At 35.6% G+C, this 25,789-nt stretch overlaps 2 protein-coding genes across 2 annotated transcripts; both read left to right on the forward strand.

Moving 5' to 3' along the window:
- The first annotated feature begins 5,193 nt into the window (after window positions 1-5,193).
- LOC113734379 (UPF0481 protein At3g47200-like) lies at window positions 5,194-9,399 on the forward strand. The gene is made up of 2 exons (XM_027260905.2): window positions 5,194-5,550; window positions 7,959-9,399. The coding sequence occupies exon 2, from the start codon at window positions 7,995-7,997 to the stop codon at window positions 9,264-9,266; it is 1,272 nt and encodes a 423-aa protein (XP_027116706.2). The 5' UTR covers window positions 5,194-5,550; window positions 7,959-7,994; the 3' UTR covers window positions 9,267-9,399.
- Window positions 9,400-21,264: 11,865 nt separating this feature from the next.
- LOC113735443 (UPF0481 protein At3g47200-like) lies at window positions 21,265-22,131 on the forward strand. Its single transcript, XM_027262449.1, has one exon. The coding sequence runs from the start codon at window positions 21,265-21,267 to the stop codon at window positions 22,129-22,131; it is 867 nt and encodes a 288-aa protein (XP_027118250.1).
- The last annotated feature ends 3,658 nt before the right edge of the window (window positions 22,132-25,789 follow it).

A 25,789-nucleotide genomic window follows, 5' to 3' on the forward strand; every position in this document is an offset into this window, starting at 1 on the left:
TCAAATCGGCACTTATTATGATATTTTCGTTCTACTCCCTGAAATATGTGTAAAATACTAAAAGTGAGTAGAATCTAATAATTAATTCACATTGAGTTAAGTAATAGGGAAATTAATAGTAAAATAAATGATAAAATTGCAACATATCATTTTTCAAGTATTTCCCTTGATAAGTGACTAATTTACGTAATAATTGTATGATATCACTTTGGTTACATTATTGGAAGAAAATGATTCATTTTGGCTATAATTGGTGTAAAATGCTTTTGTTCAATTAAATGAGGTTTTTATCACTTTTTACTTGGATTTTGTGTATTTTGATAGTTTTGACACATTTTCATATTTCGGCTATAACTTGAACTCCAATGATCGGAGTGCTCGTGTTTTTTACTCTCAAGTCAAGATTAATTGTAATTTTCCTCTTCAAAAGTCTATGGCTGCTAATTAAGCCGTGTTATAAATATATCCTGATATTAATTCTCCATTTTTCATTACGCAGATTGAACATTTAATTTGCCATTTTACCAGCCATGACTTTATGATATTCTTACAATCTTAAACTTAGTACTGGATTTTCAAATCTGGAAAAGTTGGAACTTTTGTGTTATGACACGTTAGAACTAACTTTGTTACAGCATTTATTCATGCTAATTTTGATAAATAAGGAATTCAAATTATTCTGCGATATTTGATGAAAGTTCATATTATGTTAATTCAAGAAATAGACCAAGACATCTTCCTTTAGCTCCCTAAAAATCATTTAGAGTGTTATGTATGATTTGATAGGATCCATTTAATTTTATTTTCTCCAAAAATATTTTTTTTAGCAAATGTACTTCAAGTCATACCTTTCTCTTGGCTAATATCCTTAAACATGGGTCTTTAAGCTACATTTTTTTACACTTTTTTTAACCCTTTTTCTTTCTCAATTTTACTGTATTGTTTAAAAGAATTATGATTAAAAAAATTCAAGGACAGCTGAAAAGAATAAGCGCCCCAGCACAACGCGCGGTTACCCCTAGATTTAAACACATGAACAACCTAGGATTGACATTAAAACCATTAAAAGATAGTTTTTTCTTTTAACTGAAATAGCATTATTGTTCATTTGCACCACCATTAATAGCAAAAAAGAAAAACTTATGAAACTCACTGAAACGGAAAATTAAGTCATAAAAGCACATAAAGGAGAACAATTAATTAATGATAACACCGAAAAATTAACTAATTCAGGTGACATGAAAGAGAACGTTCGAAATCCATCAAATAGACAGAGACTTTTTACCCACTTTATACACTTCATCCATAAAATGACAAACAATCTAATGTTAACTTCTCTACAACAATTTCTACTCTCTTGGACACGAAAAAGAAGAAGGACAGTAAAAAAAAGTGATTGCAGGTACCAATCTTATGCATACTTTTCTTTTCTTTTCTTTTTTTTTTTTTGGGGTCTGGAGGGTAAGGGGTATCTTGGAATCACCGATTCTGATCCCCCAGGCTGAACAGAGTTCACCCCATAGATGACTAACAACAGTAGCACGTGGGGGTCGAATCTGAGATCTTGTTATAACTATAAACGACTAGTTACAACTGAGCTACCCATGAGGGGCTTATGCATACTTTTCTAAAATTGATATTTTGGTGAACCATTCTATATATCCTCTGATATTCATCTATTTTAGATATTATATTTATACTCAGGGCCTTTACTTTGAATCTTTTTTAATTTTTTTTACTAATCAAACAGTTGCAGTTTTTTCCCATTTCATCTATTTTCGGCTCCTATGGAAACATCACAGAATCAGTTGATAAGCTCATTAAGGCCTGATGAGAAAATGTGGATGCGTAGAGTCTTGCTATTACTGAAATTTGGCATCGAGGCGTATATCGGTAAACAAAAATCTGGAAATCTTCAGAAGTTAATTTTCCTAGACAGGCAGGTAAAAAATCATAAACTTTCACATTTACTATTGAATCTATATTTTGCACATTATTTTCAAGAAAAATTCAAAAGGCATATAAAAATTCAAGCTATTATGTTTGATGACATCAAGGAAAACTGTTCCTGTTCCTTATAGGAATCAACATAAAATGAGGACTTTTCCTCCATCTCTCTGTCTCAACCATTTGGTCGTCACCTTCCTTTCCTCCTCTTCTAGCTATCCTTAATTTCCCCTCAAATCCCAAATTAATTATCTTCTCTAGGTTATTATGTCCTTCATAACCAGAGCTACAATCTTGAATGGCTAACTTGTATCTCCCCATTTTTATTTTTTACTTTTTTCTGTCTTCTGAAAATAATATTCAATTATCTAGACATGTACTGCACATAGAAGATTAAGCAACTACGGTGATGATTAAAGGGATAATTGATTATGCTTTGCTGGTGGTGGATGGCTTGAGATTTAGATTTTTGTAAAGCTAAATCATGAACATGAGTAAAATGGTTGCTAAAGCTCACTGGTCATCTGTCAGTATAGTTTATCATCAATGGAGTTCGGTTGGCTTTCTTGTAAGTTGATTCAATTGCTTATTGGATATGAATATTTTTCATGTAATAAAAAGTGACTTTGAATTTATTAGTCTACTCAGCAGGAGATAATCTGTAATTCAAGATGTTCATTCGGATAGGATACAAATTCTTAAACATTTTATTTTTCCAGAATTTTGAGATATGAGTTCATAGCTGTTCTTTTCCACTAAACTTTAGATGGCTAGCAATTTTTCCTTCATAGAGGGAAAATGTGAGCGACTGAGCCCAATAAAGAGAAGAGAAGAGAAAACAACCAATGTTTAAACCCTCTAATTCTTTAAAAAAGTAGACATGTCTCAGGCCTTCATTCCTTAGCATATGAAATGACAAAGTTGAGAAAGGTCGGAACGTTGGAGACAACATTTCTTAGATAAAGCCTTCGCATTAACAACTAAGAACTATTTCAAATTTACCTATGTACTTACTTTTGGTACCAGCAAGCATGACAGATTTACTTATTGTACTGCTTCTTTTTTTTTTTCCTTCGAGTCTTTGTGCTTTACTTATCATCCTACCCAATGTGGATGCAGTGGCTAATTAGATAAGATTTCCGGATCCACAAGCAACAAACAATTCATGTTTATAACTATTTGCCAGATAATGTGTTCTTCTGGGTTTGCTTTGTTTGAAAATCAACCGAGCCTTTTCTCTGTTTTCTTCTTCAAGTCACAGGAGTAACAATTAGATCCTGCAGAACTATATGTTTTCAGTACACTAATTTTGTTAGCATTTCAATCTAATGGTATCTAACTTCTATTATATACAATAGTATGCCAAGGATTTTTGGCCAAATGAATGCTAAAGCTTCATTCTTTTAACTGTTTCTTTGCAGTTTGCTTAAAATGTTGTGTACTTAATTTTTCGTGCTTTATCGAGTTCTCATCATTAGCCTTTGCAAGCATTTAGTAGCACTCTCACTAAGATCGGACCAGTGCTAGGTAACACTCAAAGTTAGCCCTATACTGTGGTTATACTTGACACAAAGATATATAGATATACATGTGTAGATAGATACATGTTGAGTTATATAGATATACTTTTACATCAAGAATTTGTTATCAATCAAACTCATTGAATTGTTTAGTTACATAAATAGTGATTGGGTAGGTGATACTGTAAAAAGAAGACTATTTCAAAGTATGCATTTTTTATTGGTTATGGAGTGTTTTCTTAGAATTCTAAAAAGCAGCAGGTGATTGCATTGTGTACTACAGAAGCAAAGTATAGTGCAGCAGCTAATAGTGCAACTCAAGTTTTGTGGTTGCATCGTATGCTTGGTGTACTACAACACAAGCAAGTTGATCCTACGAACATATATTGTGACAGTAAGTCGGCTATTGAATTGTCCAAGAGTCCGATTCTCCATGGGTGCAGTAAACACATAGACATTAAATATCACTTCGTACGTGAGTTGGTTCAAGAGAAGGAGATTGAGATGGATTATTGCAGGACCAAAGAGTAAGTGGCAAACATTTTCACAAAAGCATTGAAGAAGGAGACTTTTGTCAAATTGAAGATGTTAGGCATGTCAAGTTGCTTATTTGCCAGCATATGGTACCAACTAATTAGAGTGCAGAGAACTATACATATGTTTGCATCAAAATTCTTTTTCAAAATCATTTCTTTATCTGGCAAGAAAAAGAAGAGGAATATGTTGGCGAATGAATGACGAAGATTTAAGAGTAAACGTTGATATATAGACTTCCATGCGACTTTAAAAATCGTTTAGGGACTAACAACTGAGAAAGTTGAAGTACTTTTGTGAGACTTTAACTTAGTTTCAAGGATCAAATATATAAACTGCTTAAAAAATAACAGAGAGCTAAGGTCAACTTTGTTCGAGAGAAGGCATTGCAAAGTGAAGTTAACTTGAACGTGTCAACACAGATGAGCAAGTTGCAGATACATTCATGAAGCGTTTAAGTCCTTCCAAGTTGGTGAAATTTCAAAAAATGGGCCACGTTTGAGTTTGTCTATAGGATGGATACGTGAATCATCGAATTTTTTTTTTCCAGAAGCTGGGGTCCAAAATCATCTGTTTTTTCTCAATTAAAATTTAATTAAGCTTGGATGTCACCACATTTTGGAGATAATTGCTTTTGAATCCTTAAATAAACAGCAGCAATTTTTCCCTTTAATACTGAGACAAAAGACATCTGAGGAGGAAGGATTAATGATTAATCAAACTGCGCCATGCAAATTGCACCGGCCAAAGATCTCATCTCACTCACTTACCCCTTGAAAAAGTCCAAATATTCCTTGTAAAATTTCTACATTCCACCAACTCCTTTAGCTTTAGGTTTGAGAATCGTTATCATCATGTATTATTAAACACAAGAAAGATATATATATATATATATATGTGTGTGTGTGTGTGTGTGTATGTATAATCTCTCTCTCTCTCTCCGTCTCCTGCAGTTTATTCAAAACGGACTTTTGTGCATACCAAACACTTAAACTAAACTTACAACCAACCAATTCATTAGCCAAACAACTCCTGACTTTGGCTAATAAATTAAATTAACGAGTTCTAATCGTAGCAGCAGTCATCATTGACTGAATTGGATGAAGATAAGAACCTTTGATTTCAATCCAGAAATGGTAAACCTTCCCCACCCCTATAGCTAAATGGTAAACCGTTCCCACCCCTGTGATACGAAACAAACAAAATGAATGGGCAGTCAAAGGACAATTTCAAGGCTTTTGAAAAGTTTTTGCTCCTTCATGTGCACCATAGTTTACGTAAAATCAATCAATGAAAGTCCCTACATAGATATAAAAATCTAAACCAGTTGTCAAACTCAGCCCTTGAACACGCTTTCCCAGCTCAAAACACAGCAATTCCTTGCAAGACTAAAAAACAAGAAAAGAGCTGTTTTACCTCTGAGAACTTTCTTTGTTGATATCAAAATCAACTCAAGATCCTGCAACTTCATTGCTGAATTCAGAAAAGAAGAAGGAATCGCTCCTCCAGTTTATAATCAAAGATCCCGGTCTTATTTGCAACCATCCGAGTGAGTTTTCTTATTAATCATCCCTTTTCCCTAAATTACATAAGCATTTATTTATGTTATTTGAGTGGTATTTTAGCGTCTTCAGGCGGAGAATTTATAAAAGGAATCCACTAGTTTGTACTAATTGCCAACTACAAAAGACAAAGCACGAAACCCCATTGCAGATATAAGTTGTATCTGAACCCTTATGCCTAAAAAAGTCGTCAAATTGGATGCATTCAGGCAGCACATAGATTGTTCAGATAGTGCTTCTGGAGCTTATATTTTGCTATTTGGAATACCAGATTGCCATTCATATGATTGGTACACTAAATTTAGCTTGCTAAGCTTGATTCTTATTTAGAAATTATGATACCGGAGTTGTTCGTGTAATTTGGGATTTTTATTGTATTATCGCCCAAGTGGTATTAATATTGTGTTAGTCTTTTTTTTTTTTTGTCGAAACGATAAGATGATTTCATTGCTTTAAAAGTAAAACAATTACAAGTACGAGCAACGGCTCGATCGGACTCTACACACTAGTGTTCAAAGACACTGAGGAAGCTGTCGCTCCTCATCCACAATAATGCTTAAAGCATCAACACTCATTTTTTTGCTAACTATCATATCTTCTTCCCTATTCAATCCAAAAGAGCACATACGAAACAATCTCTGTAGCTGAGATATGTCTTCAAGTACTGTTGCCAATCTGCTGTCCGCTGGGCTCTGGTGTTTCAGTTGTCTCCACAGTTCTTTGTTATCAAACCTCAGCTTAATATTGCTCCACTTGCGCTGCACAGCTTTACACAGCACTAGTTTCAGTGCCAAAGCTTCATCTAGGAGTTTGTTCCCAGAACTGATATCTTTCATTGCCCACCCTATCTTCGTATCACTTGCAAAGACTTTAACTGTGACTCCAATTCCCATAAATAGCTGCCCTTGTTTCATGGTTGTAGCCACCTCCATTAGCACTTCTCCTTCATTTACATTACTCTGATCCTGAGTTTCTTGTCTAGGGGCTGTTTCTTCTGTGCTCTCTCCTTCCCCCTTATACTCCAACTGCTGCTGCTCTAGCCAACCAGAATGCGCTTTCCTTATAGATTTGAAGGGAGTATCAACGGTAGTGTTCTCGAATTCTCTTTTGTTTCTATCTTTCCACACCTGCCACAGGATATTCGCAGTTAAACCAATGTGTTCCATTGTGTTAGTCAGGATATTCGCAGTTAAACCAATGTGTTCCATTGTGTTAGTCAGGATGAATGCCCTTGTTTCTAATATTGTGTTAGTCAGAACGGTAAGTTACTCACTGATGATTTCTAAATTTCATAAACTTTTCTTATTGGCCTTTAGTTTGAATAAAATACAGAAAATTCAACATTTATGTCCTCATTTTGATTCCGGCTAATCCTATACATTCTCGGTAACTGCAATTTGACACAATTTTCAAATCAAGTTTCTAAGCATAAACAGATTCCAGGTATACATGCTTGCAATTACCTTCTTGTCTAAGTGTTGATTGTCGGACATCGACTATGTTTCATAGCTTTCATCTATATCTTGCAAATTTAACTTTGGTGTATGAACAAGATTTTCATTTTCTTCATCCATGACGCTTCTAGATTAAACTTGGTTAAGAGCCAATTTTGAGCCAAAGGAAATTTTCAATTTTCTATGTAAAATTTTTGAGAAATTTTAATTTCATCCCATTAATTTTCATCAGGATTATATGTAATTTTCCGAGTTAATGATGTACAAAAAGGTTTAAGCCTCTACTTTGTTAAAGTCAACTCATGAAGTTGGCATTACGCGGGAATCATCTTCGGTATAGAAACATCTTTTTCTCCAACTTCGGTGAGCTCTATCTTCATTCTTCAGGCTCATTGTTAAAGTACGGACTACACAGGCTCAAACTAAATTTCTAAGCATTAATAGATTCCATGTATATGCTCGCAATTACCTTCTTGTCTAGCTAAGTGTTGATCATCTGACGTCGACTGCGCTTCAGAGCTTTCATCTATATCTTGTAAATTAACTTTCGTGTATGAATAAGATGTTCCTTTTCTTCATCTTTGACTGCTTCTACATTCAATATGGTTTGGAGCCAAATTTTAGGCCTGTCTGATCAAAAGGCATGTTCTGGTGCAAGTTAACTGTACCCAAGAAACAACAAAATGTAATTAGTCACTCACAAGGTATTTAAAAAAAAAAAGATTTTTGGGACAGTTATCTAGCTCGGACCTTAAGATTCACTCCAATAGGAATCAACCTTGACGGTTAAATTAGCTGATCCTTCCTTTTTAAAAAAAAAAAAAAACTTCTTTTATGATGCAAATGGAAGGATTCAAACCTAAGACCTCTTACTCGCACTTCCTCTCCCAACCCATACCTTCCCCAGTTGGCTGATCCTCTTGATGTTTTCTCGCGCGCAGCAATTTTCCCTCTTTTTTATACGTACTCAACAAGAGATGTCTAGAATTGATCAAAAGCTTTCTGACCTATTGGATACATCGGAGAAGCCATCGATCTTCAAAATCCATGGTCAACTACGAAGTGAAAATGAAGAGGCATATGAACCACAAGTGGTTTCCATCGGACCTTATCACCACGGTAAGCCTAAACTGAAAGAGATGGAGAAGCATAAGCTAAGGTACTTCAAAGAGATTCTTCGTCGTAAAGGAGAGTCAAGTGCTGAGAAATACATCATAGCTTTGGCTAATCTTCAAGATCAAGCTCGAAGGTGTTACGCAGAAGAAATCAGTCTTAGTGAAGATGATTTTGTTGATATGCTATGCCTTGATGGCTGCTTTGTCATCGAGTTCTTGAGGAAAAGGAGACATCCAGGATCACACTGGCAGAATGACCCCCTTTTTCAGATGCTTTGGCTACGCACAGCCACTGTGAATGACCTTATATTATTTGAGAATCAGTTGCCCTTTTTTGTCCTGCTTCAGCTGTTTGACATGACCAAGTCGCCAGGAGAAGAAGAGAACCTTATTGACCTAGATATTCATCTCTGTCTGGTTGGGAACTTGCCCAATCCAGGTCTAAATTCTCATTCTGAAATCTTCGAACCTTATAATGCGGTTCATCTTCTTGGCCTCGTGCACAAAATTCTGTCTGCCTCATTTTCTGAAACACTTTCCTCAACCATGAATTCCAATCGTAGAGACTCATCTCTGACCATAAAATCAGCTGGTGAGCTCCGACAAAGTGGAATCAAGTTCAAGAAGGCAGAGGCTAGTAGATCCTTGTTCCGTATCACTTTCGAAAATGGTGTATTTAAAATCCCTCCTTTAGTTGTGGACGATCATACAGAATCCGTCTTCAGAAACTTGATTGCATATGAAGAGTATACGTCTAATCCATCTGAGACATGGAAGTGCGTAACTGATTACATACTCTTCATAGATTGTCTCATAGATTCCCCGTCCGATGTTGAAACGCTTCGCAGACATGATATCATCGTGAATGGGTTAGGTAGTGATGAAGCAGTCTCTACAATGTTTAACAAGCTTACCAATCATGTTCATTTTTTCCGGAGATTCTGTTACACCAAAATTTTTGATGATGTGGACAAGTACACTCGCAAGCGCTGGCATATTTGGAGGGCGAACCTAGTGAGGAAATATTTTAACACCCCGTGGGCTTTCATTTCGGTTCTGGCTGCATGTGCCTTGCTTCTCCTAACAAGTGTGCAGGCCATATTTTCCATCCTACAGTATACGAAACAGAAGTAAGCATTTGTTAGTCATTGTACCTGTAACAAATTCTTGATCTGTCTGATGTAAAGGGACACTCGTGTCTTGTATATTTTCTTAATACATCTGTCTACATAATTTTCTATATCTATATATGTATTTGTGTCTGTGAAAAAATTGAGTCATATAAGTTCATATTGTCCTATAACTGAGTTTTATATCTAACTTAGTATATAACCATTTCCCCATTCCATACTAATAAAAGTTGTACTGACTGAGAGTGTTGTTGATATATTGTTTCTTGTACATGCATCCAAGATTCCTACTGCTAACAAACTATTTCCAAGGTCTTTTCATCTATTTCTCAGAAAATATGTCTGATACTTTTTGTTTACATTTCCTCTTTTATCTTCAAGGATAATTGCATATATGTGGCTAAACTTGTACAATTTCTAACTAGATCAATTGAGTGAGATTGGAAGACAAATGCCTAAACAAGACAATAGAATAGCCAAGATTGTGTATCCTTCCCAGCGATAAGGGCTGGTGACATTGATTTGTTTTCAGCCCTTACCGAACTTTCCATGATGACTAGCTTCAAACAACAGAAACTTTTAAATTGATTTGTCCTTCTCTAACCACTGAATTCCTTTTGTCCTTCTTGAAATATGTATTTGATTTGACACTGGGACTAATTAAATTGTCAACATGTTTGTATAAAATGCTCTAGTTGAATTTCTCGGTATGCTTCTTCATCTGAGAAATTATTAAAACTGAAACTCAACTTTGTAAATATATACCATTATGAAAGAAACCTGAAAAAGGAAATGCGGAAAAGAGAAAAAGAGTGCCCATAAAGCAAAAAATTGTAGTGAACCTTTGTCTCAACATCAGAAAACTGAACACTTTTTTCAGGGATTGACATAGTTCAAACTCCCCATTGTTCCAACTTTGAAGTGCTTGATGTGGGAGCCAACAAGAAAGTTTCACCAAAACCTTAACACGAAAACAAAGAAATAACGAAATTTGAGGGGAAAATAATTTAATCTCCTAGAAAAGGGGGGAAAAAGAAAAATTCAAATGCTTACCCATAAAAAGAAAAAACAAATCAAGCAATTACCAAAATAAGGGGAAAAAGAAAAAAGAAGAAGTTACCTGCCATGCCATTATATTGTGGCCTTTTACAGTTGAATTTATTTTTGTGAACTTTTCTGCATGAAGATTAAGATGTAGTTCAAAATGTCAAAAACCCCAAAGTCTCTTATAGAATCTGGTTGCTGGAGGGTGAAGAGCAAAAACAAAAAGAAACCTATCTCTTATAGCTTCATCAATGACGATCACTGACAATATGATGATCACCAATGTATTGTGCATGCCTGTTCGTATTTGTGTGATTTGTGACAAGAAGTTACTTAAAACAATTATAGCTGAATTCTTTGGTTGCCAAGAGTTTATTCTGTATAGCTATATTGGTAATTGAGAAAAATGAAAAATGGCTAAAAATATTTTCAAAACAAAAATGCATAACAGCTTAAAATTGTGCCTAATTTCGTGCTCGTCTGAGCTTCTGTAAATCTCTTGACTCGTTCCTCCTCCTTCACCCAGCCAAATCCTTTTATGCGTTCCCCCTTCCTAATATTCTCTTCCTCCTTTTTTGGTAAAATAATCAAACTAAACTCCTTTGTGGTCATCCACCAATATGTGCTTATCGATGAATTAATATCGGAGGAAATCTAGAAGGCTTCACCAAAATATAAATATAAATTTTAGAAAGGCATGTTCAATATTAGTATCCGAAATGACTTCTTTTGCTATTCTTTTGCTTTTCCTTCTATCCTTCTTCTTTTTATGTGTCCAACAAAAGTCAGTATCAGTTCGTCTAATATTTATATGGATGAAGTAGGTAAAGAGTATTCGTCTATTAATTTGATGAAATGCTCATTTGAATGTGCTCTTTTACATCATTTATAAGTAAATTTTTTCAGTTAAATCATTAATTGGTTGTTCTCCTTTGTGTGACTTTATTATGGTTATTTAATTTTCAGTTTTAATATGTTTTTTCTTTCTTTCTTTTCTATTTATTCTTTTATTTTGCCTTTTGTTATATTTATGATTGTTATTTTTCTTTGTTGTATTTAATAATGTATAAAGTTTTGGGAGGGTAGTTATGTCCACACAAGAATAAGTTTAACACCATTTAGCCTCCGTTAAGCCAAAAGGGGTGATTGTTGTTTTCAAAAGTTCGAGGGGTACAATGGTAGTTTGGCTAAACCGTAAGGGGTGTAGATGTAATTATCCTTATACATAAATGGGTGTATTTCAAGGATATCATCATGGCTTATTTTTTGCATGAATGGCATTTGATGAATCTATTGAGAAGGACAACGATGGGATTTGGTTTATACCAATCCCAATTCACATCCTTAGCAGAATCCATGGCTTTATGCAGACCACCAAGATTAGGCGGCTAACTTGGACAGATATGATTAATCCATCCCCAAAATCTAAAGCTGCCATGTATATCCTTCGTCCTAGTCCATTTCAAATCACCATCTTTGCCAAAGCTTAGAAATTCTTAATGCTAAATCTTCACAGCAAAATTTATTTGTTCATGGGTTTGACACTATTTACTTTCGATTCTTTTTCTAATAAGGAATGAGTGAAATTTAAGAAACGAAAAGGTTGTTGAGGAATTAAAATCTAAAATCTCTATGTTCTCGGGTCTCAACCTTGAATTTGACACCATTTACTTATCCTAAACGATAAGCAAAGTTACGGTGCCTTAGAAACATGAATCTACATCGCACTGTGTCCATAAATGAGTTTTTCAACCCATTATATTAGTTTGCTGCGAATTTCCATGTATCTTATTTCTTGTGAACATTCAGAACTAAATGCTATCTGATTTCCTCCAAATGGTTTCTCATTTTTTTTCCCATCCCGGTTTGATTTGCATTCCATGAAAAGATGCATCCCATTTGCTTCTAAACAATCATTATTGATTAATTTGACCTTGACGAATCAAATGCCTTCTATCTATAAAAGTATGCATAATAGAAATCAGAAGATCACATACTAATCTATGATAACTGCATAATTCTTAAAAAATTCATCATTTTATTTTGACCAATTGGATGAAGAAAAGAACGTTTGATTTCAATCCAGAATGTAATGCATAATATATTTTCATTCCTCATTATAGAAGAAGCTTTTATCCAAATGCACTGGGTAATCAACAAAAGATCACATCAGGCACCATTTTGAACTTATCATTCATATAATTCGTTTCAAGGTGTTATTTCAAGCATTAGGTCAAACCCAACCCCCCCCCCCCCCCCCTCTTTCCCAAAAAAAAAAAAAATCAAAGAAAGTAATTGGAAACCGCTCAGGTAAAATAGGAAAGGTAGCTTGCGATACACTTCTAAAAAAAAATGAAAGAAACTGGATCGTGATGGAATTGTGTTTAAAAAGACACTTGGTTACTCAAAAAAGGAGCCCCATTTATAATGCATAATTAATTCAACATGAAAATACATTTCAAATTAAAAGGGTTCCAACTTTAGTACAGCATATGACAAAAGCAAACAGAAATGATATTCCATTATTCAAATTTAGTAACCTTTATGTACTCAAGATAAAAGCTTAAGCAACGAATTAAAAAAACCTGAAGAGCAGGATGGGACATTGCACAGAAACCGCCAGTGTTATAGATAGGGCAATTGTGATTGCTAGAGCAAATATTGGGTTGAAAATATCGTTGGTGCAAGGGCTAAATGTAATGTCGACATAGAAACCAAGCTTTGGGCTATTTATTTATATTTCCATGTGGCATTAAGGGATTGGCTAGTATTATTGTTTGGTTGGCAGAGTGGTCACATGGGATTGAATCCCTTATTAGCAATAGAAGTCAGCCACTAAGGAGGAGTCTCGTTTGATTAATAAAAAATTTTCCTTTGCCTCAATATCGTTTTTCCTTTGATTGTTCTTATGGGTTTATGATTTATTATCAATTTGGATCCATCATGTACTGGGAACAGTTAAGTACTAATCTTCTTCTCCTTTCTTGTTAATTATTCCTAGCTTATATATCTTAATTTCATAGAGACTACGAATATATGTAGCTTGTATTCTGGATATATATATATATATATTATAAGTGTTTGCGCCTATATATACGTTTGGACTTGTTCGTAATCAATAACAAAAAATTCTTGCTAATTTTAAAACTATTATTATTATGAGTAAATCTCATAGAAGAGAGTGAAGTTCAACTTTATGTAACTAGAGCGTCTGTGTTTAGATAGGAGATTATTTGGGATAATTTTTTTGAAAAAAATACCGTAACACTTTTTTGATGTGGTGTATATAAGATAGAAAGGTGGTTGAAAATATGTTGATGATGCAAATAAATCAATATATGTAAATAAAGTATAAATAAAGTGTAAACCAAACACACAGTAGTTATCTATTTTGGTACAAGTTAATTCGGGTGCAAGTTAATTACAAGTTATCTATTTTACACTCAAGTCAAATGCTTAAGACAAGAATAAAACAACCCAATTGAAAACCTTGGAAGAGTAGGACATTGCTAAGAAACTTCACTTAAACAATATTCTCAAGGAACGACGAGTATATGTACTTGAGATTGGTGGAGGATATAGAAGTGTTGAAAACTTGGTGCAAGGCTAATATGTACTCACAATCTCAAGCACTGGCAACAGATTAGTGGTTTAGTGCGTTTTCCCTATGTGTGTGTGTGTGTTCTGTCTTTGTCATATTTGTATATATCTATACAGCCAAGCACCACGGTGCCCCCAAAAGCCATGGGACATTTTCATTTTCATCTATAGACTTTTTCAGAAAATTTGTTTCTACCCTACCAATTTGTAAATGTTCCCCCCACTTATCAAAGGGAATTTTTTTTTGGGTATTGGGTATAAGAAATATTTTAATTTTTCACTTGATAAGGCGGAGAAAATTAATAATAGAAAATTACAATAGAGAAATATCAGTTACCTTAGTAATCGCTGCAAGTCCATGTCTAATGCCTTGAGAGTTTTGAAAAATGTTACTCTTTCAGAGTTTTTCTTGTTTCAAAAAAAAATAAAAAAGTCCCCAACTTTTGAGAATTCACTCTGTCATGATCCTACCTCTATCTGTAGATAAATGGCTAATGAAACATTCGGGATGCAATTAATGTGAATATATCTTTGTGGTAGGGTGCAGAACCAATTGTTCAATGTCTTATAGAAACAAAACTAAGTCGAAACCCGATCAAAAGGAGATATAGCATGCCTGCCAACTTTTATATTGTATTGTCTTTCAATCACCCAAGCTCGCTAGCCACCTTACTCTGGAAATTAGTTTCTTCATGTTTTGACCAAAATCAACCAGATGGTGTCAATCACCCAAGCTCGCTAGCCACCTTCCTCTGGAAATTCCTCGCAAGACCAAAAAAAAAGAAAAGAGCTGTTTTATCTCTGAGAACTTTCTTTGTTGATATAAAAATCAACTCAAGCTCCTGCAACTTCATTGCTGAATTCAGAAAAGAAGAAGGAATCGCTCCTCCAGTTTATAATCGAAGATCCCCTTCTTATTTGCAACCATCCGAGTGAGTTTTCTTATTAATCATCCCTTTTCCCTAAATTACATAAGCATTTATAATCAAAGGAACAGTTTTCCGGGTAATCCTATACATTCTTGGTAACTGCAATTTGACAAAATTTTCCAGATTATAAAGGTACGGACTGTACAGGCTCTAATCAAGTTTCTAAGCATTAACAGATTCCACGTATATATGCTCGCAATTACCTTCTTGTCTAAGTGTTGATTGTCTGACATCGACTATGCTTCATAGCTTTCATCTATATCTTGCAAATTTAACTTTGGTGTATGAACAAGATTTTCATTTTCTTCATATATGACTGCTTCTAGATTAAACTTGGTTAAGAGCTAATTTTGAGGCTCGTCTTTATCATTCAAGAATTTTAATCTACTGTCTGATCAGAAGGTTATGTTCTGGTGCAAGTCAACTATACCAAGAAACAACAAGATGCCATCAATCACTCAAAATGTTAAAAAAAAAAAAAGAAGATTTTTAGGACAGTTATCTAGTTCGGACCTTAATATTCACTTCAGTAGGAATCAACCTTCATGGTTAAATTAGCTGATCCTTCCTTTTTTTAAAAAAATTTTTTTATGGTACAAGTGGAAGGAATCGAACCTAACACTTCTCACTTGCATTCCCTCTCACAACCCATACCTGCCCCAATTGGCTGATCCTCTTGATGGTTTCTCCAGCAGCAAATTTTCCTCTTGTTTATACGTATTCAACAAAGAGATGTCTAGAATTGATGAAAAGCTTTCTGAACTATTGGATACCTCGGAGAAGCCATCGATCTTCAAAATCCATGGTCAACTACGAAGTGAAAATTGTTAGGACCGAGCCAGGAAATAGACAAACTCAAGTTAGCACAAATTAGGCGGTATAACCGACCATATAATAGATAGGCGGTAGATACCAGCCATATAATAATTAGGCGGTAGAACCGACCATATAAAGACGGATAACAAAGCAAATAAAAGACACAGAAGATTTACGTGGTTCAGTCAAATTGACCTACGTCCACGGACGAGGGAGGAGCAATATTTCTACTATGAAGAAGAAATACAAAAGCCGTAGGAAAGTGGTTCCTAGGCCAATAAGGCACTTATAAAAGAGTTTAGAAAATATTCCTAAACTCAAAAACAAGAGAACCTAAAATATTTGACTAAATGGGCTAAATGACTCAAGAAACTAATAGCCCATATAACTCTCTTGAGTGGTGCGAGTTAAAACCTTCAGAGGCCTCTTCTATTTATAGGAAACCAAAGGAAAAATTCCTTTGGCTTCTACCGATGTGGGACGAAGCACCAAAAGCATTTGGTCAACAAATGCGGCTTCAACAAATCTCCACCTTGATGAGTCTCCAACATCGAGAGATTATAAACTTGCTCCACCTTCTCCATATAAGCCCCAATGGACTTAAATCACTAATAACGAACACCAACCAAGTCCAAGCACTGTTTGAACTTGTAAACTGGAAGAGGTTTCGTAAGCATATCGGCTGGATTGTCCTTAGTATTGATTTTCTGAATAAGGACTTTTCCCTCAGCAATGATATCCCGAATGAAGTGATACTTCACATCAATGTGTTTCGTCCTCTCATGATACATCTGATCTTTAGTCAAGTGTATGGCACTTTGACTATCACAGTGAACATCAGTAACACCTTGATATAGACTTAGCTCGCTAAATAAACTCTTCAACCACAAGGCTTCTTTGATTGCCTCGGTCACAGCCATATATTCTGCTTCTGTAGTAGACAAAGCTACGACAGGTTGTAGAGTAGCTTTCCAACTAACAGCACAACCGCCAATGCAAAATACATAGCCTGAAAGTGATCTTCTCCTGTCAAGATCTCCAACGTAGTCTGAGTCTACAAAACCAACCAAAGTATTATTATTTCTTCCAAACTCCAAACATGCATTTGAAGTACCTCGCAAGTATCTGAGAATCCACTTCACAGCCTGCCAATGTGTTTTACCAGGACAAGACATATATCTGCTAACAACACTGACTGCTTGTGCAATATCTAGACGAGTACAAACCATTGCATACATAATACTGCCGACTGCACTGGAATAAGAAACCCGTGCCATATAATCTTCCTCTTCATCTGATTTTGGTGATTGAGCAGCAGATAGCCGAAAATGGCTAGCAAGAGGAGTAGATACTGGTTTAGCATCTTTCATGCCAAAACGCTCCAAAACTTTTTCAAGGTAATTTTTCTGGGTCAAGAACAACTTTTCTACTCCTCGATCTCGCTTAATATCCATGCCAAGAATTTTCTTAACTGCTCCCAAATCTTTCATTTCAAATTCACTATTTAACTGCAGTTTCAAGGTGTGAATTTCTGACAAATTCTTGGCAGCAATGAGCATGTCATCAACATAAAGCAGCAAATAAATGAAAGAACCATCATTTAACTTCCGGAAGTAAACACAACTATCATACATGCTCCTTGAATAACCATGACCCAACATAAAGAAATCAAATCTCTTATACCATTGTCTTGGAGACTGCTTCAATCCATATAAGGATTTCTTCAATAAGCAAACATGGTCTTCCTTACCTTCAATTTCAAAACCCTGGGGTTGTCTCATATAAATTTGTTCTTCAAGTTCGCCATGTAAGAAAGCTGTCTTAACGTCGAGTTGTTCTAACTCCAAATTATACATGGCAACTAAAGCAAGCAAAACACGAATAGAGCTATGTTTAACAACAGGTGAGAATATATCATTAAAATCAACACCTTGTACCTGACTATAGCCCTTTGCAACCAATCGTGCTTTATATCTTGCATCTTCAACCCCTGGAATACCTTCCTTTTTCTTGAAGACCCACTTGCAACCAACAATTTTTTTAGCTGACGGCGGCTTTACAAGAACCCAAGTTTCATTCTGATGAAGAGATTCAATTTCTTCATTCATCGCAATCAACCACTTTGCAGAATCATCACAAGAAACTGCTTCTGAATAGGTGGAAGGCTCACCAACTGCATCAGTTTCTTCTGCAACAGACAAAGCATATGCAACTAAATTTGCATATCTTTGTGGTGGTCTAATGTCTCTCCTTTGTCTATCTCTGGTTATGGAATACTCATCTTCTTCTGAACTATCTTCAATAGTAGATTCAAGTGCATCTACTGACACTTGCTGAATAGAAGATTTGGATTGAGAAGGACCAGAACTGCCAATATCAAGCTCCACCTGCTTCTGTGTACTATCAGTAGTACAAGGACTAGAAGACTCCTTCTTGGAAGATAACATAGACAATTCATCAAAAGTAACATCTCTACTAATTACAAATTTTGGAGATTTGGGATCAGGACACCATAATCTGTATCCTTTCACCCCAAAAGCATACTCAAGAAAAATGCACTTTTTAGCCCTAGGCTCCAATTTTCCATCATTCACGTGCATGTATGCTGGACACCTAAAAACTTTTAAATTGGAATAATCAGCAGGAGTACCTGACCAAACTTCCTCAGGAGTTTTGAAATCAAGAGATGCAGAAGGAGAACGGTTAACAATATAACAGGCCATATTGATCGCCTCTGCCCAAAAGTCGTTTGTCAACCCTGCATTGGAGATCATACATCTTGCTCTCTCCAATAGCGTTCTGTTCATACATTCAGCCACACCATTTTGTTGAGGCGTCATCCTGACGGTGTGATGCAGAACAATTTCTTCATTTTTACAAAATTTATTAAATTCACCTCCACAAAATTCCATGCCATTATCTGTTCTCAACCGCTTAACATGTTTTCCTGCTTGTTTCTCAATCAAAACTTTCCATTGCTTGAAAGTTAGGAAAACATCATTTTTATGCTTAAGAAAATAGACCCAAACTTTCCTTGAATAGTCATCAATGAAAGTCAACATGTACCTGGCACCACCTTTAGAAGGAGCACGAGAAGGACCCCATAGATCTGAATGAATGTAATCAAGAGTACCTTTTGTCTTGTGAATTGCTGGTGAACTGAAGCTGACTCTTTTCTGCTTCCCAAAAATACAATGTTCACAGAATTCCAATGGACCGGTACTTTGTCCACTCAGAAGTCCTCTTTTGCTCAGTATGCCCAAGCCTTTTTCGCTCATATGCCCCAAACGCATATGCCATAATTTGGTGATGTCTGTATCTGTCAAAGATGATGTTGAAACAGCAGCAGCACCTGTCACAGTAGATCCCTGCAAAATATACAAAGTACCAGATCTGTGTGCCTTCATAACAACAAGAGCTCCTCGAGTGATTTTGAGAACTCCATCTCCACCTGAATACCTGCACCCGATAGACTCAAGAGTGCCCAAAGAGATGAGATTTTTCTTCAAATCTGGAACATGTCTAACATTTGTGAGCGTCCTCACAATACCATCGTACATTTTAATCCGGATTGTACCTTTGCCAACAACTTTACAAACAGCGTTGTTGCCCATTAAGACAACTCCACCTTCAGTTGATTCATATGTTGAAAACCAGTCCTTATTGGGACACATATGATATGAACAACCCGAATCTAAAATCCACTCATTGTTAGACCTAAAATTATTTTCTGTTGCACAGAAAATGGTTCCATCATTCTCATCAACGGCAATACTAGCCTCGGTGGTTTCTATATTTTTCTCAACAAATTTCCCTTTTTGCTTTTCTTTATTTTTCAATTTAAAGCAATCAGAGATAATATGGCCCTTCTTTTTACAATAGTTGCACACCACATTTTTATGTCTGGACTTAGATCTACTTCTATTTTTTATGTTTCTCCTTTCAGATCTACCCCGAACAAACAAGCCATCGGCTTGACTCCCACTAGTTTCCCCAGTAATATCCCTATCTATCTGCTCTTTAGATTTTAATGCAGATTTAATTTCCCGATACGAAATTGTTTCCTTTCCATATATCATAGTATCACGGAAATGCTTAAAGGATTGGGGAAGGGAACACAAAAGTAATAGGGCTTGATCTTCATCATCAATTTTCGAATCTATATTCTCCAAATCCATAATAATGGAATCAAATTTATCAAGATGGGAGAGTATAGATGTACCTTCAGACATCCGAAGCATGTACAAACTCTGCTTCAAATATAGCCGATTCTCGACTGTCTTCTTCATATACAAGGCTTTCAATTTATCCCACATAGCCTTGGCCGAAGTCTCCGTTGCTACCTCACGCAATACCTCATCGGAGAGATTTAGGATAATACTGGATCTTGCCTTCTTATCCATCTCAGCAAAATTTGCATCTGTCACATCTTCTGGCTTTTTCTCAATTCCTTGAATTGCCAAGTCAACTCCGTCTTGAACAAGAATGGCTTCCATCTTGAGCTGCCACATGCCGAAGTTGACATTCCTGTCGAATTTCTCGACAACTGTCTTTGTTATCGTCATTGTTGCCACAAAATCTGTAACCTGAAGTTTGTCTCAAAAACTGGCCAAACAAATATGCAAATCTCGTGAGCGGGCCCCACGGGGATGAACGGGCCCCACAAGGTGAGCGGACCCCACGGATGAACGGTCCCCACAGGATGAGCGGGCCCCACCGGATGAACGGGCCTACCAGATGAACCTGTCTTGCAAAATATAACAACCAGCTCTGATACCAGTTTGTTAGGACCGGACCAGGAAATAGACAAACTCAAGTTAGCACAAATTAGGCGGTATAACCGATCATATAATAGATAGGCGGTAGATACCAGCCATATAATAATTAGGCGGTAGAACCGACCATATAAAGACGGATAACAAAGCAAATAAAAGACACAGAAGATTTACGTGGTTCGGTCAAATTGACCTACGTCCACGGGCGAGGGAGGAGCAATATTTCTACTATGAAAAAGAAATACAAAAGCCGTAGGAAAGTGGTTCCTAGGCCAATAAGGCACTTATAAAAGAGTTTAGAAAATATTCCTAAACTCAAAAACAAGAGAGCCTAAAATATTTGACTAAATGGGCTAAATGACTCAAGAAGCTAATAGCCCATATAACTCTCTTGAGTGGTGCGAGTTAAAACCTTCAGAGGCCTCTTCTATTTATAGGAAACCAAAGGAAAAATTCCTTTAGCTTCTACCGATGTGGGACGAAGCACCAAAAGCATTTGGTCAACAAATGCGGCTTCAACAAAAATGAAGAGGCATACGAGCCACAAGTGGTTTCCATCAGACCTTATCACCACGGTAAGCCTAAACTGAAAGAGATGGAGAAGCATAAGCTAATTTACTTCAAAGAACTTCTTCGTCGTAGAGGTGAGAGTGCTGAGAAATACATCATAGCTTTGGCTAATCTTCAAGATCAAGCTCGAAGGTGTTACGCAGAAGAAATCAATCTTAGTAATGATGATTTTGTTGATATGCTATGCCTTGATGGCTGCTTTGTCATCGAGTTCTTGAGGAAAAGCAGACGTCGAGGATCACACTAGCAGAATGACCCCATTTGTCAGATGCTTTGGCTACGCACAGCCACTAAGAATGACCTTATATTATTTGAGAATCAGTTGCCCTTTGTTGTCCTGCAGAAACTGTTCGATATGACCAAGTCATCGCGAAGCGAAGAAGAGAACCTTATTGACCTAGCTATTGCTCTCCCTCTATTCTTCAACTTGCCTCATCGAGATCTAAATTCTCATCCTACAAACTTCGCACATGATGAGGCGGTTCATCTTCTTGGCCTCGTGCACAAAATTCTGTCTGCCTCATTTTCTGAAACACTTACTTCAACCACTTATTCCAATACTACACACTCATCTCTGTTCCTAAAATCAGCTGGTGAGCTCCGACAAAGTGGAATCAAGTTCGAGAAGGCAGCGGATGGTAAATCCTCGTTTCATATCACTTTCGAAAATGGTGTACTTAAAATCCCTCCTCTATATGTGGGTGATTCTACAGAATCCGTCTTCAGAAACTTGATTGCATATGAAGAGTATATGTCTAATCCATTTGAGACATGGAGGTGTATAAGTGATTACATATTCTTCATAGATTTTCTCATAGATTCCCCATCCAATGTTGAAACGCTTCGCAGCCATGATATCATCGAGAATCTGTTAGGTAGTGATGAAGCACTCTCTACAATGTTTAACAAGCTATGCAAACATGTCAATGTTGGCCAGAGATTCTGTTACACCAGAATTTTTTATGATGTGGACAAGTACTCTCGCAAGCGCTGGCATATTTGGAGGGCGCACCTGGTGAGGAAATATTTTAATAACTCGTGGTCTTTCATTGCGTTTCTGGCTGCAAGTGCCTTGCTTCTCCTAGCAACTGTGCAGGCCATATTTTCCATCCTACAGTATACGAAACAGAAGTAAGCTAGTTGTGTGATTTGTTAGTCATTGTACTTAAATACGAATAAAGTCATTGTATTTGTAACAAATTCTTGATCTGTATGATGTAAAGAACTCTCGTGTCTTTGTATATTTTCTTAATACATCTGTCTATATAAGTTTCTATATCTATATATGTATTTGTGCCTGTGTATGACCATAGTGGGGGGCTAGCTTTGAGTGTTACCTAGCACTGGTCCAATCTTAATTTTTAATTATTTATGTATTGTAGTTATTGTAGTTATTGTAGTTGGAGAGTACTACTAAATGCAAAGGACGAAGATGAGAACCCAATAAACTGCAAAGAAATAGTTAAAGAATGAACCTTTAGCATTCATCTGGCAAAAAAAAAAAAAAAATCCTTGGCATACTATTGTATAGTATAATAGAAGTTAGACACCGTTAGATCGAAATTCTACCAAAATTAGTGTACTGAAAACATCTAATACTGCAGGATCTAATTGTTACTCCTGTGGCTTAGATATTTTGTCTCCAATGTTCTGACCTTTCTCATGCTGTCACTTCACGAAGCAAAGCATATGCTAAAGAATTAAAGGGCTTAAACGTTGGCTGTTCTCTTCTCTTTTCTTCATTGGGCTCAGTCGCTCACTATTTTCTCTCTACAAAGGAAACATTTCCAGCCATATTAAAATTATTGGAAAAGAATAGCTATGAGCTCATATCTCAAAATTCTTGAAAATTAAAATGTTTAAGAATTTATACGTCTTATATGAATGAATACCTTGAAGTACAGATTAGCTTCTGCTGAGTACATTAATAATAGAAGTGTGGAGGAAAATAAAGTGTTTTCATATATTGTAATATTGGAGAAAAGAACAAAGTGGGTAGACTATTAATTACTAAAAAAAAGAGTCATTTTTCAACTATTTAAATTTGTATACCAAAACTAGAAAAAAAAAAGCTTTTTATTCTTCATCGTCCATAAGATAACAGCCAATGTTTCAATAACGCCACTTAAATTTTCTTTTTGTACGATTTACTACATTTTTCTACGTAAAATTAGACATATGCCACTACGTAATATAAAGTGGTCTTACCAATACAAATAACAATAATAGTATAAAGTGGACTGCCTATGAGCTTCCCATCCCAAAGGACTAAAAGCTTTTTTTTTCTCTATTTCTGATCAAGATTGCTACACGTAAATTTTTCAAGTATTTCTCAGCTGTGAAATATATTGGAAATCTGATTAGCGAACTAGTTGAAAAAAATTTCTCCTTTGAATTGAGTCATATTAGCTCATATTGTCCTGTAACTGAGTTTTATATCTAACTTGGTATATAACCGTTAGATAACTTGGTATATAATCTTTTAAATTGACTATACATGCTGTACCTCTCACACGCACAACACACTCTTGTACCATTCTTCTTGCACATGTTACATAGTTGTTTTCTTTATGTTCAACGCACATGGATACACATGCATGTACCAACTGAGCTAGCTCAATTGGCCACCAAAAAAAGGACTGAGTCCCTCCCTAGGCGTAGGTTAGGGGTTGCCTAACTGTGTTTCCTCTCCAGAATTTTCTGGAGTACTATAGTTGAAAGTTATTTAACTCTTTTCGAGCTTCTAAATAGATTAGATAGATTCATCTCCCTTTCATTTCCCCCTAATATAGGACCAATTGTAATAATGTTGTACTCTAAAAAAAAAAAAAGATACACATGCCTGCACACACATTCTCTTATATATACACAAATACACACACTTATACACCACTTCTAAATTGTTTCTTTATTTTCTCTCTCTCACATACACGCACACTTTTTTCTATTTCTTCAAATACACAAATGAAGGCAATTTTTAAAAAAAATTAAAAAAAAACAATATTTGTTCTACATTATAATTCAGTATTATAATTCAATTAATTATCAAACACATATAATTTAAACAATTCAGCAACTCAATACTTTCAATGCTTAACTTTTAGAATTCAAATTTTAAATTTCAGATTTCAACTTTTATCAAATGGTTTCTAGATGAGGTTTTATTGAGTTTTCAGGATTCCAACATTGAGTTTGCATGTCGAACATCTTACTAATATAAATAGTGGTTCATTTTCTCAATTGAAGTGCACCAGAGCTGGAGAGAAAGAAAGTAAATAAAAGAACTCAGTAGTTGAGTGAATGTTTGAGCAAATATCTCAAGAGTGTGACTCCAATAAAATTAGAGTGTGAGGCTCAATTTAGTCTCATCTATTATAAGTTTATTTTCCGAATATTGTTATTATATACACTTTAAACAGGTCAGAGCCTTTGCTTTGCTAAAGTCAACTCATGATGTTGGCATTACGCGGGAATCATCTTCGATATGGATACATAACCTATGCAAGTGTATGTTTTCTCCAACTTTGGTGAGCGGCATCTTCATGACTCCTAACAACAAAACTAGCAGTGTATGTTTGGGCTTCCCACATGGGTGTCCTTTCTGGAAACAAAAAATTGCTCATCATTCATGTTTCCTCCATCTTTTGATAACGAAGTCTGGAAACACAGAACGGTAATTAGTTAACCACTGACAATTTCTGAGTTTCTTAAACTTTTCTTCTTGGTCTTTAGTTTGCATACAAAATAGAAAATCCAACATTATGTCCACATTATGATTCTTATAAGGAACAGGAACAGTTTTCCAGCTAATACTATACATCCTTGGTAACTGGAATTTGACAAATTTTTTTCCACGTTTTTAAGGTACGGACCATACAGGCTCAAATTAAGTTTCGAAGCATGAATAGATTCCATTTATATGTATCATCTTGTCGAAGTGTTGATCATCTGACTTCTACGCTTCATAGCTTTCATCTATATCTTGCAAATTAACTTTGGTGTATGAATAAGATTTTCCTTTTCTTTACCTAAGAGTGCTTCTGCATTCAATTTGGTTAGGAACTAATTTTGAAGCTCTTCTTTGTTATTCAGAGAATTTTAATCTACTGTCTGATCAAAAGGTATGTTGTGGTATAAGTCAACTGTACCCAAGAAACAACAAGTTTCACCAGTCACCAAAATGCACAAAAAAAAAGGAATTTTCTGATAGTCATGTAGCGCTTGGACTTGCTAATTTTGTGATTCATTCTAATAGGAATCAACCAAAATGCTTAAATTTGCTGATCCTTCTTGTTGTTTCTCCTGTAGCAATTTTTCCTGCTGTTTATATGTACTCAACAAAGATGTCCGAAGACATATCTGACGAAATCTCCGTTCGCATTGATGAAAAGTGTTCTGACCTATCGGATGCGTGGAGAAGGCAATCGATCTTCAAAGTCCATAGTAAATGACGGGACTTTTATATCAATGCAAGTTCAATTCCGATTTTACACCCGTTGGACTGCAAGTATACAGGTCGCAATTGTAGTACAAGATGTGTATCGGGTCGATCCCACGAGGAGCAATTTAAACAATTACTAAGCTCTTGTTTTCTCTATTATTTAGACTTACAAATAAATTGAGCAGAGAAAGTCTAATGCTGTAATCTACAAATCTGATATACAAATCTAGTTTAACAAATGATTAATGCAAATAGAGAAATTTCACTTAAGGAAGATTCTAGGGATGTAGATTCTACTTATGGCATAAACAATACAAATGAATGGATTTACTGCTTGCTATTATTCTTATTT

The sequence above is a fragment of the Coffea arabica genome, chromosome 3c (genome assembly GCF_036785885.1).
Source record: "Coffea arabica cultivar ET-39 chromosome 3c, Coffea Arabica ET-39 HiFi, whole genome shotgun sequence".
Classification (NCBI taxonomy): Eukaryota; Viridiplantae; Streptophyta; class Magnoliopsida; order Gentianales; family Rubiaceae; genus Coffea; species Coffea arabica.